The sequence below is a fragment of the Eremomyces bilateralis genome (genome assembly GCF_010015585.1).
Source record: "Eremomyces bilateralis CBS 781.70 unplaced genomic scaffold P152scaffold_15, whole genome shotgun sequence".
Classification (NCBI taxonomy): Eukaryota; Fungi; Ascomycota; class Dothideomycetes; order Eremomycetales; family Eremomycetaceae; genus Eremomyces; species Eremomyces bilateralis.
In genome coordinates, this window is record NW_022985081.1 from 553,531 (window position 1) to 566,713 (window position 13,183).

At 51.5% G+C, this 13,183-nt stretch overlaps 5 protein-coding genes across 5 annotated transcripts; 4 read left to right on the forward strand and 1 right to left on the reverse strand.

Annotated features, from left to right (window-relative positions):
- Positions 1-514: 514 nt before the first annotated feature.
- Positions 515-2,735, forward strand: P152DRAFT_400011 (uncharacterized protein; the record flags this gene model as incomplete). Its single annotated transcript, XM_033676547.1, has 4 exons — positions 515-1,442; positions 1,498-1,632; positions 1,686-1,779; positions 1,832-2,735. The coding sequence occupies 4 exons, from the start codon at positions 515-517 to the stop codon at positions 2,733-2,735; spliced, it is 2,061 nt and encodes a 686-aa protein (XP_033532756.1).
- Positions 2,736-3,769: 1,034 nt separating this feature from the next.
- On the forward strand, positions 3,770-5,163 carry P152DRAFT_79648 (uncharacterized protein). Its single transcript, XM_033683252.1, has one exon. It carries the CDS (start codon positions 4,099-4,101, stop codon positions 4,759-4,761), a length of 663 nt encoding a protein of 220 aa, XP_033532757.1. The 5' UTR covers positions 3,770-4,098; the 3' UTR covers positions 4,762-5,163.
- On the forward strand, positions 5,164-6,588 carry P152DRAFT_79649 (NAD(P)-binding protein). Its single transcript, XM_033683253.1, has 2 exons — positions 5,164-6,254; positions 6,322-6,588. Exons 1-2 carry the CDS (start codon positions 5,566-5,568, stop codon positions 6,395-6,397), a joined length of 765 nt encoding a protein of 254 aa, XP_033532758.1. The 5' UTR covers positions 5,164-5,565; the 3' UTR covers positions 6,398-6,588.
- A 412-nt stretch (positions 6,589-7,000) lies between these two features.
- Positions 7,001-7,662, forward strand: P152DRAFT_374950 (uncharacterized protein; the record flags this gene model as incomplete). Its single annotated transcript, XM_033675592.1, has 2 exons — positions 7,001-7,352; positions 7,520-7,662. Coding segments are annotated over 2 exons (495 nt in total), but the record flags the coding sequence as incomplete, so codon positions are not given.
- Positions 7,663-7,786: 124 nt separating this feature from the next.
- Positions 7,787-11,331, reverse strand: P152DRAFT_80128 (uncharacterized protein). The gene is made up of 5 exons (XM_033683254.1): positions 11,027-11,331; positions 10,933-10,935; positions 10,125-10,702; positions 9,680-10,058; positions 7,787-9,609 (listed from the first exon to the last, which is right to left on the reverse strand). The coding sequence occupies exons 1-5, from the start codon at positions 11,032-11,034 to the stop codon at positions 8,109-8,111; spliced, it is 2,469 nt and encodes an 822-aa protein (XP_033532760.1). The 5' UTR covers positions 11,035-11,331; the 3' UTR covers positions 7,787-8,108.
- Positions 11,332-13,183: the final 1,852 nt, after the last annotated feature.

The window sequence follows — 13,183 nt, forward strand, 5'->3', positions numbered from 1 at the left end:
TGGTTATGGGACCATCGGTAAACAGGAAATATCGCAATGTATAAGCAGCACATTGAAGCTTTTGAGACTTTTGAGACTTTTGAGACTTTTGAGACTTTTGATGGGTGACGATGTTAATACTGATGGCAATATCATCCATCCGGTACATATTCATCTTAAGGAAATTACAGATTGAGGTGATATCAGGCTGCCAGGCTGTTAGAGAGGCACGGGAACGTAGGGTCCAGCCACAAGGTCTAGACTCCAGCCACAATTGACCCCCTGTGTATGATCAGATCATCACCAGATAATCGTTCCACCAGAAACTGAAACTGAAATTCAGACAAATCACAACCGTTATTATCTTTGAATTTCCACTTTCAACCCCATATCGATGCGTCGAATGGAGCCAAGCGGCGCCAATCCTGCCGATCATGGACTGATATACGACCTTTCGTCATTCACCCCCTCCCTCTCGGAGCCACCCGCTCTCCCCACGCCTACCGCCTCCACTTCGGACACGAGCGCAAACCCTATGCCAAATGTACCACCACACAAGCGCAAAGCCCGTCCTCAGAAAGTGTGTCAACCATGTCGTATGCGCAAGGTCAAGTGCACATACGAGTTCCCATGCAAGACGTGTATTGAGCGGGGACATCCGGAACTCTGTGAATATCTCCCGGACCTACCATCCAAACGCATATACTCTACCGCCCACCTGGAGGACGGAGAGCGATTCATCCCGTCCAAAGAACAATGGACGGAAATGGGCGACCGAATCGCGGGGGTGGAGAACGTACTTCGTGAGCTGCGGGATGGCTTACATCGGCTTCAAGCTCAGCTCGGACACGGCAAGGCAGCGCCACTGGCAGCCACGGATGCCGATCAGGATACATCCTCTACCCACTCCGATCGGACCGTTCTACAAGGTATGTCGGCAAGTAATGAGCTAGCCGGAGACTCGATTTACCTTGGAGAAAATTCGGTTCCGGCCATGGTTGTTGCTCTCGTCAAAAATACCAATATGGACAAGACCACCGCCGTTGAGGAGGTTCTGGGTAAGAGTATCCTGCCGGTATTCGGTCTGGACAATGAGAGCGCAACTTATCCATTTGTCGACCTCTGGGGAATACCGCACGGTTCCTTCAAGAGGATCGAGTTATTGTGCAAACTGCTGCCCACGACTGATTCGGACTGCATCCGGACGTTTCAACAATACCGAGATACGGCCCATGTTATCTTCCCGGGAATCGTTGACATTGCTCAATTTGAAAGTGATCTGCTTGATTTTCTTCGGCATCGCAGCTGGGAACCGCTAGCTGTACAGCCTGGTAACTTAGATAACCAAACCGTATACGGGCGGGACCTACACTGGCTTGGACTGCTTTTCGCAGCCCTGGCGTCTGGCGTCCAATGCTCCGATCTCCCGCGTAAGGAACGCCAATTGAAATCGCAGGTTTATGGTATGGTGATATTTCATTATCGTAGATGTGCTGCTCGTTCTAACTGGTTGCTAAGTTTGCTGCGCATATGAGTGCCTTCGGATCGTAAACTACCTCTCTCGCTCCACCCTTTCTGACCTCCAAAACTTATTGGTTCTTGGGAACGTCATCTCAAATAACATGAACGCGGGGGTTGCCTGGTCACTTCTTGGTAAGCCTTGTCACATGGAGCAGCGGGACACAACAGGGTCTGATTGCTTGTAGGTCTGACGATTCGTCTTGCCCAGAGTTTGGGTCTCCATTACGAGGTTCCCGCATCTGATCCATCCGCAAATCAGACTGCGAAAAGCAGCATCTGGTATATACCCCTTACCCTAGAATTCTGGTACGCTCATTGACTCGTCATCTAGGTGGCAGATTATCTGGCAAGATAGTCTATTATCCATTACGTTTGATAGGAGCTCTCAGGCATCTATAGCAGCCCACCTGAGCCATCGTAAGACCACCTCTAAGTTGTCTTACATCAACTTCATGCGTCGGCTCTGCAAGATGGGCCTAGACATTGTCCAGCGCAGAACCGTTGCCAAGCCCACTCAGGCCAAATTTCTCGAGATCATGGAGATCCGCAACCAGATCAAAGAAGACGAACAGCATCTAGAACCCCATCTCACTGACATCGCCAACTGCCGGTCGATGCGCGAGCAACTCGAGTTCTGGAACCTCTACCTCCATCGCTCCTACATCCTCTCCGAACTCTGTCGCCCCACCCTCAACCGTCACAAAGTTCCCTACCAGCAAGAGGAGCTCGCTCGCTCCCTACACACTCTCTGCGTGGAGAGCCTGACCAACACCGTCGACGCCTTCCTCGGACTGCAGAACATCACCTCCTTCGCAACGCAGTCCTGGGCCGCCGTGCACCGCTCACTCAGCTGCGCCTTGCTTCTCGGCATCCTCGGCGAGGCGTCCCGTAGCAATCGGGTCCGCAATCTCGTCGGCCGGCTCACCACCGTCATGTCCCACGTGGTGTCGAGCGTCGATCGGAGCGAGCTGTCGACCCCGCTGGCGCGGTCGATGGCGGCGTTGGTGAAGTTGAGTGCGGAGCCGCCGCCGGCGGAGAACGAGCCGTCGCAGATGACGTTGGCGTTCGAGGATTGGAATGAGGCGGACGATTTGATGTCGGGGGTGGCGAGGGCGGGGAATATGGATTCGCCATTGCCGCATTCCTCGAAGTCGTCGTCGAGTAGCGAGACATCGCCGTATTCAGTCCTGAATTCGATCATGTGGGGACCGCTCGATATGCTGCCTCTTGGTTGAGGTTTTCCTACCAATTCTTGAGAAATATTTTCGACATGCAAAATGGGGCGAAGAGCTTCATGTACAGTACATATAACGATCATACCCTTCCAGTTAGCGAAGATAATGTGCAAACGACTGTATTTGTTTTGATGAACCATGATGGAATATCAAGCGCATCTGGAATAGTAAGTGACGTGGTTCGCGCAACAATGATGTCCTTCACGAGGATATCAAGTAACGACCTTTCGAACACGATTCCGAAACCTCGATGTATGCTTCCGTCTCCTTGTCAATTCGCGAACTCGAGAAATGTCACCAGTCTTGGTCATCTTTCCAAGGAGCTCCCCAACCCCAGAGAATTCCTTGATGACTCCAGAAGCCTTCCTCGGGGGATTGCTGTGCGGTTTATGATCATCCTCGTCTTACTACGATGTCCAGTGGCTAACAAAGTCCCGACACTCGAAGCTGAAGTTGAAGACATGACTCATACTTATAACTGGAAAGTCCCATTAGAGCTGTGATGAAATGGCCGGAGACAACTCCCGCGACTTCTGGCGGAGTAGTCATGAAAGTTGCTTGAAAAGCATACACTGTCGGCCGGTACCGGAACTCATATACAGTCGCACATTCGAAATGTGAGCAGTGAGATCGAAATAGGATGCAGACAATTAATATTCGAGCAGCTCTTCGGAGCAATCGAGATCTCCTAATAATGTGCCCCATACATTTTTCGGCAACAGCACGATGCTCACGCCATCGGAGCTTCGGCGAACTCCCGACATCAGTTCATTATCACAGGATTCTCAGCCCTGCCGTTATGTCCCCGAACTCCCCGAGCTCCCCGAGACCCCGACTTCCCTTCCCGATCCGATCTCCCCGAATCATTTCTGCATCCAGTGCGGCAGTGGAACTCCAGCGAGCTTCAACGACGTGATCTGGTTCCACGCTACTATCGAATCCTGCCAAGCTACGTGATTCTAGAACCTGAGTCCGCGGAGTGCCCTCCGCGGTCCAGACGCGCTATCCTGCGTCCAGCGTAGGAGATGAACGCATGTCCGAATATTGTAGACGCGGCAGGACGAAAGCGGATCTCACGGACGGTTCTGGATGACACTGACCTATCATAGTAGTTACCGAGTAACCAAGTGCTAGCATTTTCTTTCCAATATCAAATGTTTATAGGTGGGCTTCATGGCGTTGTCACCGGGGCTCCGATGAACTTTATATGATTGAGTTGCCCTCGATGGTTACACGAATGCCTTTTCTTACCATTGCAAGCTACTCTCAACACATCTTCATTACAACCGAGTCACATTGAGTCATTTTATACAAGTGTGAACGTCATAGATCCGCTTCAGCAGATCTGATATACCCCACTGCAATGGATCCTACTCAGTACCAATTCGACCCTTTCTTGTCAATAGACAACCTACCTTCATGGCCCATCATGGATCAAACACTGTTCCAAAACACAAAGTCTCCAGCTGATTCAGATGCATTCGTCGGCTCATGGTCACAACTCGGTACTATAAACCCATCACCAACGGAGGAAGACTACTTCGACTTCAATCTCATCTCTCCCTCATCACTCGAAGGAGACTGGACCGCACTCCCGACCTACCCCTCTTCAACCATCCCCTCAACACCCTCTCTCAGCGCTTCCCACAGCCCCTCCATGACCTCCGTCTCCTCCGAAACCGACGACGCCCCTCCCTTCCCCCCACCCACCAAGCGTCGACGCGGCCGACCGCGATCGACCCTCCCCAAACCCAGCAACGCCTGCAAGCCCTCGCCGACCTGCAGCGGCCGCACCCCCCACAAATACGTCGAGCAGAAATACCGGCACTCCGTCACCGCGGCGTTCCAAAACCTGCAGAATGTCGTGTTTCCGCAGCTGGACGACCGGGATCGGACCGGGTTCGGTCGCCTGTCCCCGACGAAGACGGCGATCTTGATTCAGGCGCGGGAGTATATTCAGCAGCTGGAGCGGCAGAACGCGCGGTTGCAAGAGACAGTTGAGGAATTGAAGGACGCGATGCCGTAGGATGGGTCGGGTTCGGGGATGTCGTGGATTGGCGGACGATGGGATTGGATGATGATCAACGTGCTCCCTACGTTTCTGGATATTAACGAAAGGTCGAGCCTTGGCCAAATGAACGGCGTTGGGGTCTCGTGTTTGATGGATTGGGTAGCGTAGGCACACCAGAACGGATCGGCGGACTATGCTCCGGGGATGTAATATAGCTCGCTATGTTAATAATTCCTTCTCTCTGAGAACTTCTCAATCTACCCATTTCTTGGACTTGAATGATCGCGGGAACCGATTTGTCAAACCATTTCAAGAGACCGGGACCTGATCGATAACGAAAGGGATCAGCAATAGTAGCCCAAAAGTATCGCGAGAAGATAGAGCTCTGGAGCTTAACCTGCTCTCAATCCAGGGTCCAAGAGGAGACAGTTTGATGATTTCCCCGATTCTCCACACTGGATTCGTGCAGTCGCTTGGTTTGAGCGGGTAGTTATCCGGCCATTGCGTCATAGTTCAATTGCATGTATTGTGGCATACGGAGTAAACTCGGAAGATTTCCATGTTCTTCGTTCCGTTTTTAGTTTTACGAGTGGGATGATCGACGGAAAAGCTGTCAAAGTAGTGGAGTGGCGTGACTGGCGATGATGTCGAATGTACCTCATTTAAGGGAACAACAATCACGATATTAGTTGGGAATCCGTGCTATTGTAAACACATCAAACCAGACTGTCGTTGCACAAATCGAGGGTAATCGTGAGCACCTCTACGACTACGAAGTATACCGTACCTACGACTGAATCCATATACCCCCAACTCAACATGAAGTCCATCCTCATCGTTGGCGGAACCCGCAATCTGGGGAAAGCACTTTGCACACATTACACGAGAGAGCCAAATACCACTGTGTATGCCACCGCGCGATACGGCCAACCGACTCACCATCCGCCGAACGTCCACTGGATCAGTGGAGTTGACATTTCCCACGACAACGCCGGCTACAAAGTGGCACTCGGCTGGAGCGGCGAAATCCCCATCGACATCGTCTACATCGTCGCGACCGGCTCCCACAGCCACTTCGTCCCGGAGACGCTGGAGAATCCGAACCTCGAAGCAGAACTGAACATGTACAAGACCTTCGCCATCGGCCCGCTGCTTCTCGTCCAAAACCTCATCCGACAAAACATCCTCGCGAAGGGCGCTAAGGTCATCTTCATCGGCAACGAGGCCGGGAGCATCGCCTTGAGGAACAAGGGCGGCGACTACGGCTACCATGGAAGCCAGGCCGCGTTGAACATGACTGCACGGCTGCTGAGCTTCGATCTCAAGCCGAAGGGCATCGCCGTGGGCGTCATCTATCCGGGTCACATGAAATTGCTGGGCGAGCATAAGCACACGATACACGGCGATGAGGTTGCCCCAGCGGTGGCGTCGAAGGCCGTGGTGGAGTTCGTGGAAAACGAGTTTAACCTGGAGAAGTCTGGACAGCTATGGGCTGCCAGAGGTTTCGCGTAAGTTGCTCCTCACTATTGTCATCGCTATTGTCATTGTTGAGCGTTGAACTGACACGTCATACAGGAGCTTGCCGAACCTTGAAGGCAGTCTTGTTGAAGGCAACGCGGCGGACGAAAAGCCCATTGAGCTTCCATGGTAGATAAAAAGGGTATTAGTGGGAATAGGAACGATATTTCATCCTGTACAAATCGTCATAAGGCAGGTGAATGTTGGAAGAAGCGAGGGATATGAAGTCATGAATTGCATGGGTGATGATGGATCACATGTATGGAAAATCAGAAGTTGGGCCTCAGGCAGTCAGGCAGAAACCCGAGTTCGATGATAGGACTGGATAATAATATGAGATTTACGACCAGCCAGAATTTCCAGCTCGGCATCATCCCCGAGTCATCTCATCAACCGTTCATTTCCCAGTTGATATTCCCTTCACGGGGTAATTAACTAGTTGCAGGAAGTGTATCCGCTCCATAGGTCATGTACTAATATCTTAACTAAATCCGAAGTCCTGTCTTTCAAAATCATGTCCCTCCTCCACCGGCCGATGCCGCTCACCTTGCCCTTCCGAGCTCTAGATGTCCTCCTCCGTGGAGCCCGACAGCCCATAAACAGCGAGTTCGCAATCGCCCGACACTTCTCGAACGTCTCCCGTGCTCATCCTATCCCCCGACTCCCCCGTAATGCACCCGCCCGCATCCCTCGACGCCGCATCCACACCACCAAACGCCTCTCCGACCAGCCTCACACTCCCCCCTCCGGCTCCTTTCCCCCTCAACCACAAACTATCTCTCAGAAGCTTAAGGCCCTCAGCAGAGAATACGGGTACTCTGCCGTCGGCGTATACCTCGCCCTCTCTGCGTTGGATTTTCCGTTCTGCTACCTCGCGGTGCGGTGGCTTGGCACGGATCGGATCGGCCGGTGGGAGCATAAGATCCTTGGCGGGTTTTGGTGGATGGTGGGGATGGTGGCGCCGGGTATGGCGGAGCGGAGGGCGGAGAGGGTGACGGTGGGAGCGGACGGGGTTGGAGGGGATGGGGATGGGATGGAAGGGGGGATGGACATGGAAAAGGAGATTGGGGGACGAAAGACTGAGGGGGGTGAGCATGGTTCGGGTGAAGGAACAGCGAGTAAGTCGATATCCATTTCGGTTCGGGTCAATATTGTTTTCGTAGGGCGTGCTCGAGTTAGCCCCTGTCGAATCGGCAGTTGATGATGCCTGCCAAGGCGATCTGCTATTATACATGCTGACTGTTGACCTTTCCAGCAATCTGGACCCAGCTGGCACTGGCGTATGCGATCCACAAATCCCTAATCTTCATCCGGGTGCCGCTCACGGCTGCCGTCTTGCCCAAGGTTGTTAAAACCTTGAGGAGCTGGGGTTACAATATTGGGAAGAAAAGACCGAAGCCCTCGCATTAGTCTTACAGTTCAAGGACAATCGGCACTTGACATCTCGGCTCTGTTGGCTAGAAGGAGGGCGCGATTGTTACTGGGCAGGGGCTGTTCACTGTACGCGCAATGTACAGGTGATCGTTGGTTAAGAAGGTATCTCAACTTATCATTATTTTGGTATGAGCGGGATTGGGTGGTTCAGGCCCGCAAACAGTGACCGGGAGTCGGATCATTACAGATCGATCGTTAGGACATCTAATATCTGTATGATAGTGTGGTCGGAAGTGTTACAAGACAGTAGTCGACGCAAGTCTTTCAAATGTATCCATAGCCATCCCGCCAACAGGTTCGCTTTTGCTATAACAGCGCTTTAACCGAATCTCCCGTGCTCCAGATCCCAAAACAAGTCAAACATTTGGTATATAAGATGTAGCCCACCGCTACAAATCCCTCGATTTGCCTCAGTCATCGAGCGGCTGCGAGCCGATGACCTTCAGGACTTCGAGTAACTTTCTCCATGCGGCACTCATGTATTCAGCCTTCTCTCCAAATCCGCATTGGATGACGACGCGAATCGTCATCATCGAGAACCACCTTCGAGCACGGTCTTCTTGCAGATTGTCGATGGGTACGTCTCGAATTCCTGGGGCCTGGGACCATAAGTCAAGGGTCGAAGAATATGAACCACTCTGAGTGGCGGGAAAGATTCCGGGGATGGGATCGAAGGAGGGAGCAGCGGAAAGGTCGAATGTAGAGGAGCGGGGATCTGCGTCCAGCGCAGAAAAGGTGTCCGGGTGGCTTGGGTAGCTATATGCATCGGAACATGTGACGACTGGGTTGGGTCCGAGGCAAGCAGAGGAGAGGGTAGAGCGAGGGAAGATGAAATCCGAGTGGCCTGGTGAAAAGGGGTAAGGTGAGGAAAATGCAGGTGTTATGGTCGAAGATGAAATGGGGGGTGTGGAGGTCCCGATCTGCCCATCGGAGTTGAAGTAGTCTCGAATCATGTCGTCGCTTGGTCTCTGGGAAAAGCTCAGCAGGGGACCAATGCTGCCAAACCCGACATTAGACATGGCTGCCGAGTTGCTGGGGATGTCGAACCGCTCGTCGGTGGATGAAGTGAAGGGTTGCGGAGTATCCATTCCCATAGTTGTTGCTGCATCCGAGGGGCGAGCAGAAGAGCTGCAATTGAAGTTCCGAGCGGGGTTGGAGGCAACGGCACCTACAGAAACGCACCAGAGCAGGACTCCAGCCATATCGCCCCAGAAATCCGAGGTGCCGCTCGCTTCTAATGCCTCGCGGATTCGCATGGCGAGGTTGGGCTGTCGCCTCGGCCCCCTTGGAGCATCTCTCGTAATTCCATCGGCACCGATGATTGGCGGTGGGGTTGAGCGCGGAGCGTCGGGTCCTGTCGCTGGGTCTGTGGCAGTTCGAGATGCGACAGAAAGAGGGACTTTGTTGACAATTGCGTAGGAATACAAGACAGCGGTTAGTCGTATAGCTTCGTACACCATGTCCGGTCGAGTTCCCGGAGGAAGGTTGTGTGCAGCAGCTTTCGCTGATAAAATACGGGTGTGAAGATCGTATATGGTCATTAGCCTGGTTTCATGTGAACGTCGGTTGTATTGCTGATTAGACTCCGGGTATTCGTGAGCTGTTGAGGACTTGACGTTCTCATAGGAAGTTGATCTGCAGAACGGCGCGGTATGCCCATCGTAGGAATCTTCATTGGGTTCGACGAAGAGGTTGGTCATGTCGCGCGCGTCACAGATGAGCTCGTATATCGCAGGAGTACACCTTTTAGATCGAAGAACCGTGAAAAAATCGTCTCTCGGACAGTAGAGTGGCGATTCGACGATGGTTTTACTTGGATCCCGGCGTATCAGGCGAGGGTTCACCGGGATATAATCCATGTACTCTTTCCAAGGAAGCCTTTCACGAAACCCGGCTGAAAAGTACACAGCCCTGAGGTTTGTTAGTACGACTGCTCACTGCTCTATATAGATATGGCAAGTAGATTTAGGGGGTGGCTTACAAGCATGCAGTGACTGCCAATACACCATTCATGCCAATGTTGGATAGTCCTCCGTTAGTAAATACCAGTTCCCGCAACCCTTTCGTATGGGTTGAGATGGTCCATTCGTCTCCGCGGATGACTTCACTGAGAGCTAGGTGCGCGACAGTCATCATAGTCACGTCGTGCTTTGCTCTCTCCGGATCAGACAAGGCTTCTGAAAGCATGTTCATAACCTGAATTTTCACCGCAATTGTAATGGCGCTTTCCCCTACCAATCCATTCACGGTGTCGAAGTGGACGGCTCCAAGAATGATGCCACTAAGGAAGCTAAGTCGATGCTTGATCAGAGTGGGCATCCAATATATATTCATGCCCTTGGATGAAAATGCGTGCGCCGCTGAAGAAGTGGTGGTCAGAAAAGGTCTGATACTAAACAATCTGCAGTGCGTGGATGTTGACTGACTGTGCATTTTCAGACGAGCGATATTGATACCCGACCTGCCCAGCTGAGGCATAGCGAGGAACGTGTCGATTCCGCCATCGATTATCATCCCTGGTTCGGTGCCACTTAAAAGGAGCGCCTCGACCAAACGGCAGGCTTCTTTAACTTCTTCGACAAACTTCTTCTCCGCGTGACCTTTTGAGCTCAAGAGTCCTTGACGAGCGAGCTGCAAATGCGCTGTATAATATCGACTGAGACCCTGTGACACCGCCTTCGGACGGCCTGCTGCAATGACCATTTGATGCCCTGGTGTTACACTGCAAGGGTGCGTACCGATCTCAAGGGTGCTTCGAGACGGAGCAGGCTGCCTCGACGATTGTAGCTCTATTTCGCTAGGTTGGCCTTCCACCTTTGAACTGGATTCGCCATGACTTAGAGTGGCCGCATCCTTCTTCTGTAGAAAGTTCATCATAACATGGGAGCGGATGGATTTGAGCTGGGCTTTCGACTGATTCGGGTTGGTGATGGTAACGAAGTGGAACGGCTCTTGAGTGCGAGCATTTATCCTGGAGCTCTTCTTCACTCGTGGCTTGGCTGTACTTCGAGACTTAGTGTGGCTGTTCTCTGGTTCCGTTAGTTACGATCCATTAGTTGTGATCTGTGGAGGAGCGAAAAGTTGCTAGGCAGATCTTGCGAACTGGCGCTCACGATCAATAGAATCCATAAGATACCCCTCCAAGCATTGCAATGTTCTCAACAGTGATTGGCCTGAGAGCACCAAGGAATTGCTTCACTTACCATATGTACTGGGCGTTTGCATCGTAGTCACCATCTATACTAAGTCAGCTGTAGATCTAGAAAGCTAGTTCGGCGTCACGAATAAGCAAGCACTTGAGACGTTGAACCGAGAATATCAACCTTACATTGGCATTTGGCTCTTCCTGGCCAAAGGACATTATGCCCTCTTGAGGTTCGAGACGACCGGTTCCTGTTGCCATCATGCTCGGTGGCTAAGATGGAGGGGACGGTGGACGAAAGGGGAAAATGATATATTTGGTATAATGCTTCAACTGGGGATTGGAGAAGGCAGCGATGCACCCCTGGAACGCGGGTAAATCTCGAGTCCACGAGGTCGGAGGTGGAGCAGGAGTACGGGGGAGAGATGAGACTGTGTGCGGCGACTGGAGAAGCGATATAGGAGGTGAAAACCACCAGTTTACCGGCTAGTGAGCAACTCCAATTTGCTTCGGCCAACCACGTCGCCTCTGGCAGTCCCTAAAACGAAAATGTATTATCAATTATGTCTGATGGTCAAAGTTGGAATTGATACCACGATAAAGGAAGTTTGGAATCTAGATTCCTTCGAACGATGAATGAAAGTAGAAGCGGTCGACTTGAAAAATGGATCCCACTAACATCGGGTTTCCAACTTTCTAGGTGCGGGAATGAAACGGTTCACACGCGGGTAAGATGTTTAAAACCAAATGAATATGACTAAGAGAAGGTGTGTACGATGTGGGGGAGACTAACAAAGGCCATCAGGAAACGCGGCAGAGCAAGTAGTCATAGGAGAATAGGGAATGAGTGATTGGTATGGATGACGAAGATTTTGGGAAGCCTTATGAATATATCTGTATGCTTCAGGCTCCTCAGGGAATACCGAGAGTATGAGACAACAGAGTGCACATTGCATGCGATGTTGGTCAGAAGTCGTTCTTAGCAATTTAGGGGCTGGAATGAAGCATGATGGTGCGTCAAGGTGGAGTACCAATCGACTCTTTCGACCAGGGAGCCGGATACAGCATGGAGAATTGCCATAATCTGAGCCAAGAGAAGCCGAGAAGTCGAGAATCGAGAGCCCCATTCGAAGTTCCTTGCTAGCCCCGGTAGCCCGAGAGAAAGAGGGTCAAGGTCCCAGGGATCAGTGTTGGTCCAATATTTCTAAGGATAAGAATTCAGATATGCCCCGAAGGCCGAACGGCTGGAAGCCTGAAACAGCTGAATGGAGTTGCCAAGTGGCTGAGAAGTGAGTAGTTAGAGTGAGCAATGAACATGCACAGGAAGCTAGAAGTGCAAATTGCAAGGTCGAGATGAAAGGTGTAAGGCGGTGTATACATTCACTCAGGCGAGGATATTCCCAACGAGGAAGACACAGTTTTATCTGGCGTACCGCGTAACTGTTGCGTTAAGTCTAGCTAGATCATGATGGTGTACCCAGTAGTATGCTGAGTCTCTGATGCACAATTTAATTCACGAGCGATGACTAAGGCGACGAATGGTGTGACTTGTGAACCGTGACCATGAGGTAGTAGCGTGCCAAAGACTCCTAGAGCCCACGATCGAACGTGTAATATTCCGTAGTGACCATCAAATTCCCAAGGGGCTAGGTATGCCGTAATGGCAGGCCACGCACGGCCCGAGTATCATGTAGCGGGAAATCGGTTCCTGCATGTGGATTCATGCTGGGGGTTGTAGCCTCTCGAATAGTGGAGGGAATGTTCAATGATCGATCCTGATTCTTGTCACAAACCCTTGCGTATTCGGCAGTTATCTCCCCTCCAAACCACAAGGATATATTCAACGATTGGCCTCACAGAGTCACAACTTAAAGGTGAATTGGGGTAATAGCATTTTATGCTCGTTGCTCGGTTGAGACTTGAGACTTGAGACTTGAGTCGGCGGCTCGGCGCTGTGTGGAGACTGGAATCGGTGGAGTGTGGAGTGTGGAACTGAGATAGGGCCGTTGGGGTCAAGAAATGAAGAAAGTGATAGGAATTGGGAATTTAAGTCTTAGGCCCTTATTAGGGTAGGGTGGGCGGAGTTTGGCGCCAAGGGCCAAAAATCCAAAATCTTCCATACTTGTGACCTGACACCGCTCGAAATCTAGTTCGCCAATTGTTTGGCGATAAAAACGTCCTCTATTAGTGTTTTCGACTAGACTCGCATTTCCAGCCCTAGAATTAGAAGAGACCTCTTCTATCAAGGATGTGATAATTCGCATCAATCGCATGATGGTAGGGAGTGATAGGACGTGATACTGGGAAGGTACATCGGATATGGCGGAATCTAGCTCAATCCGC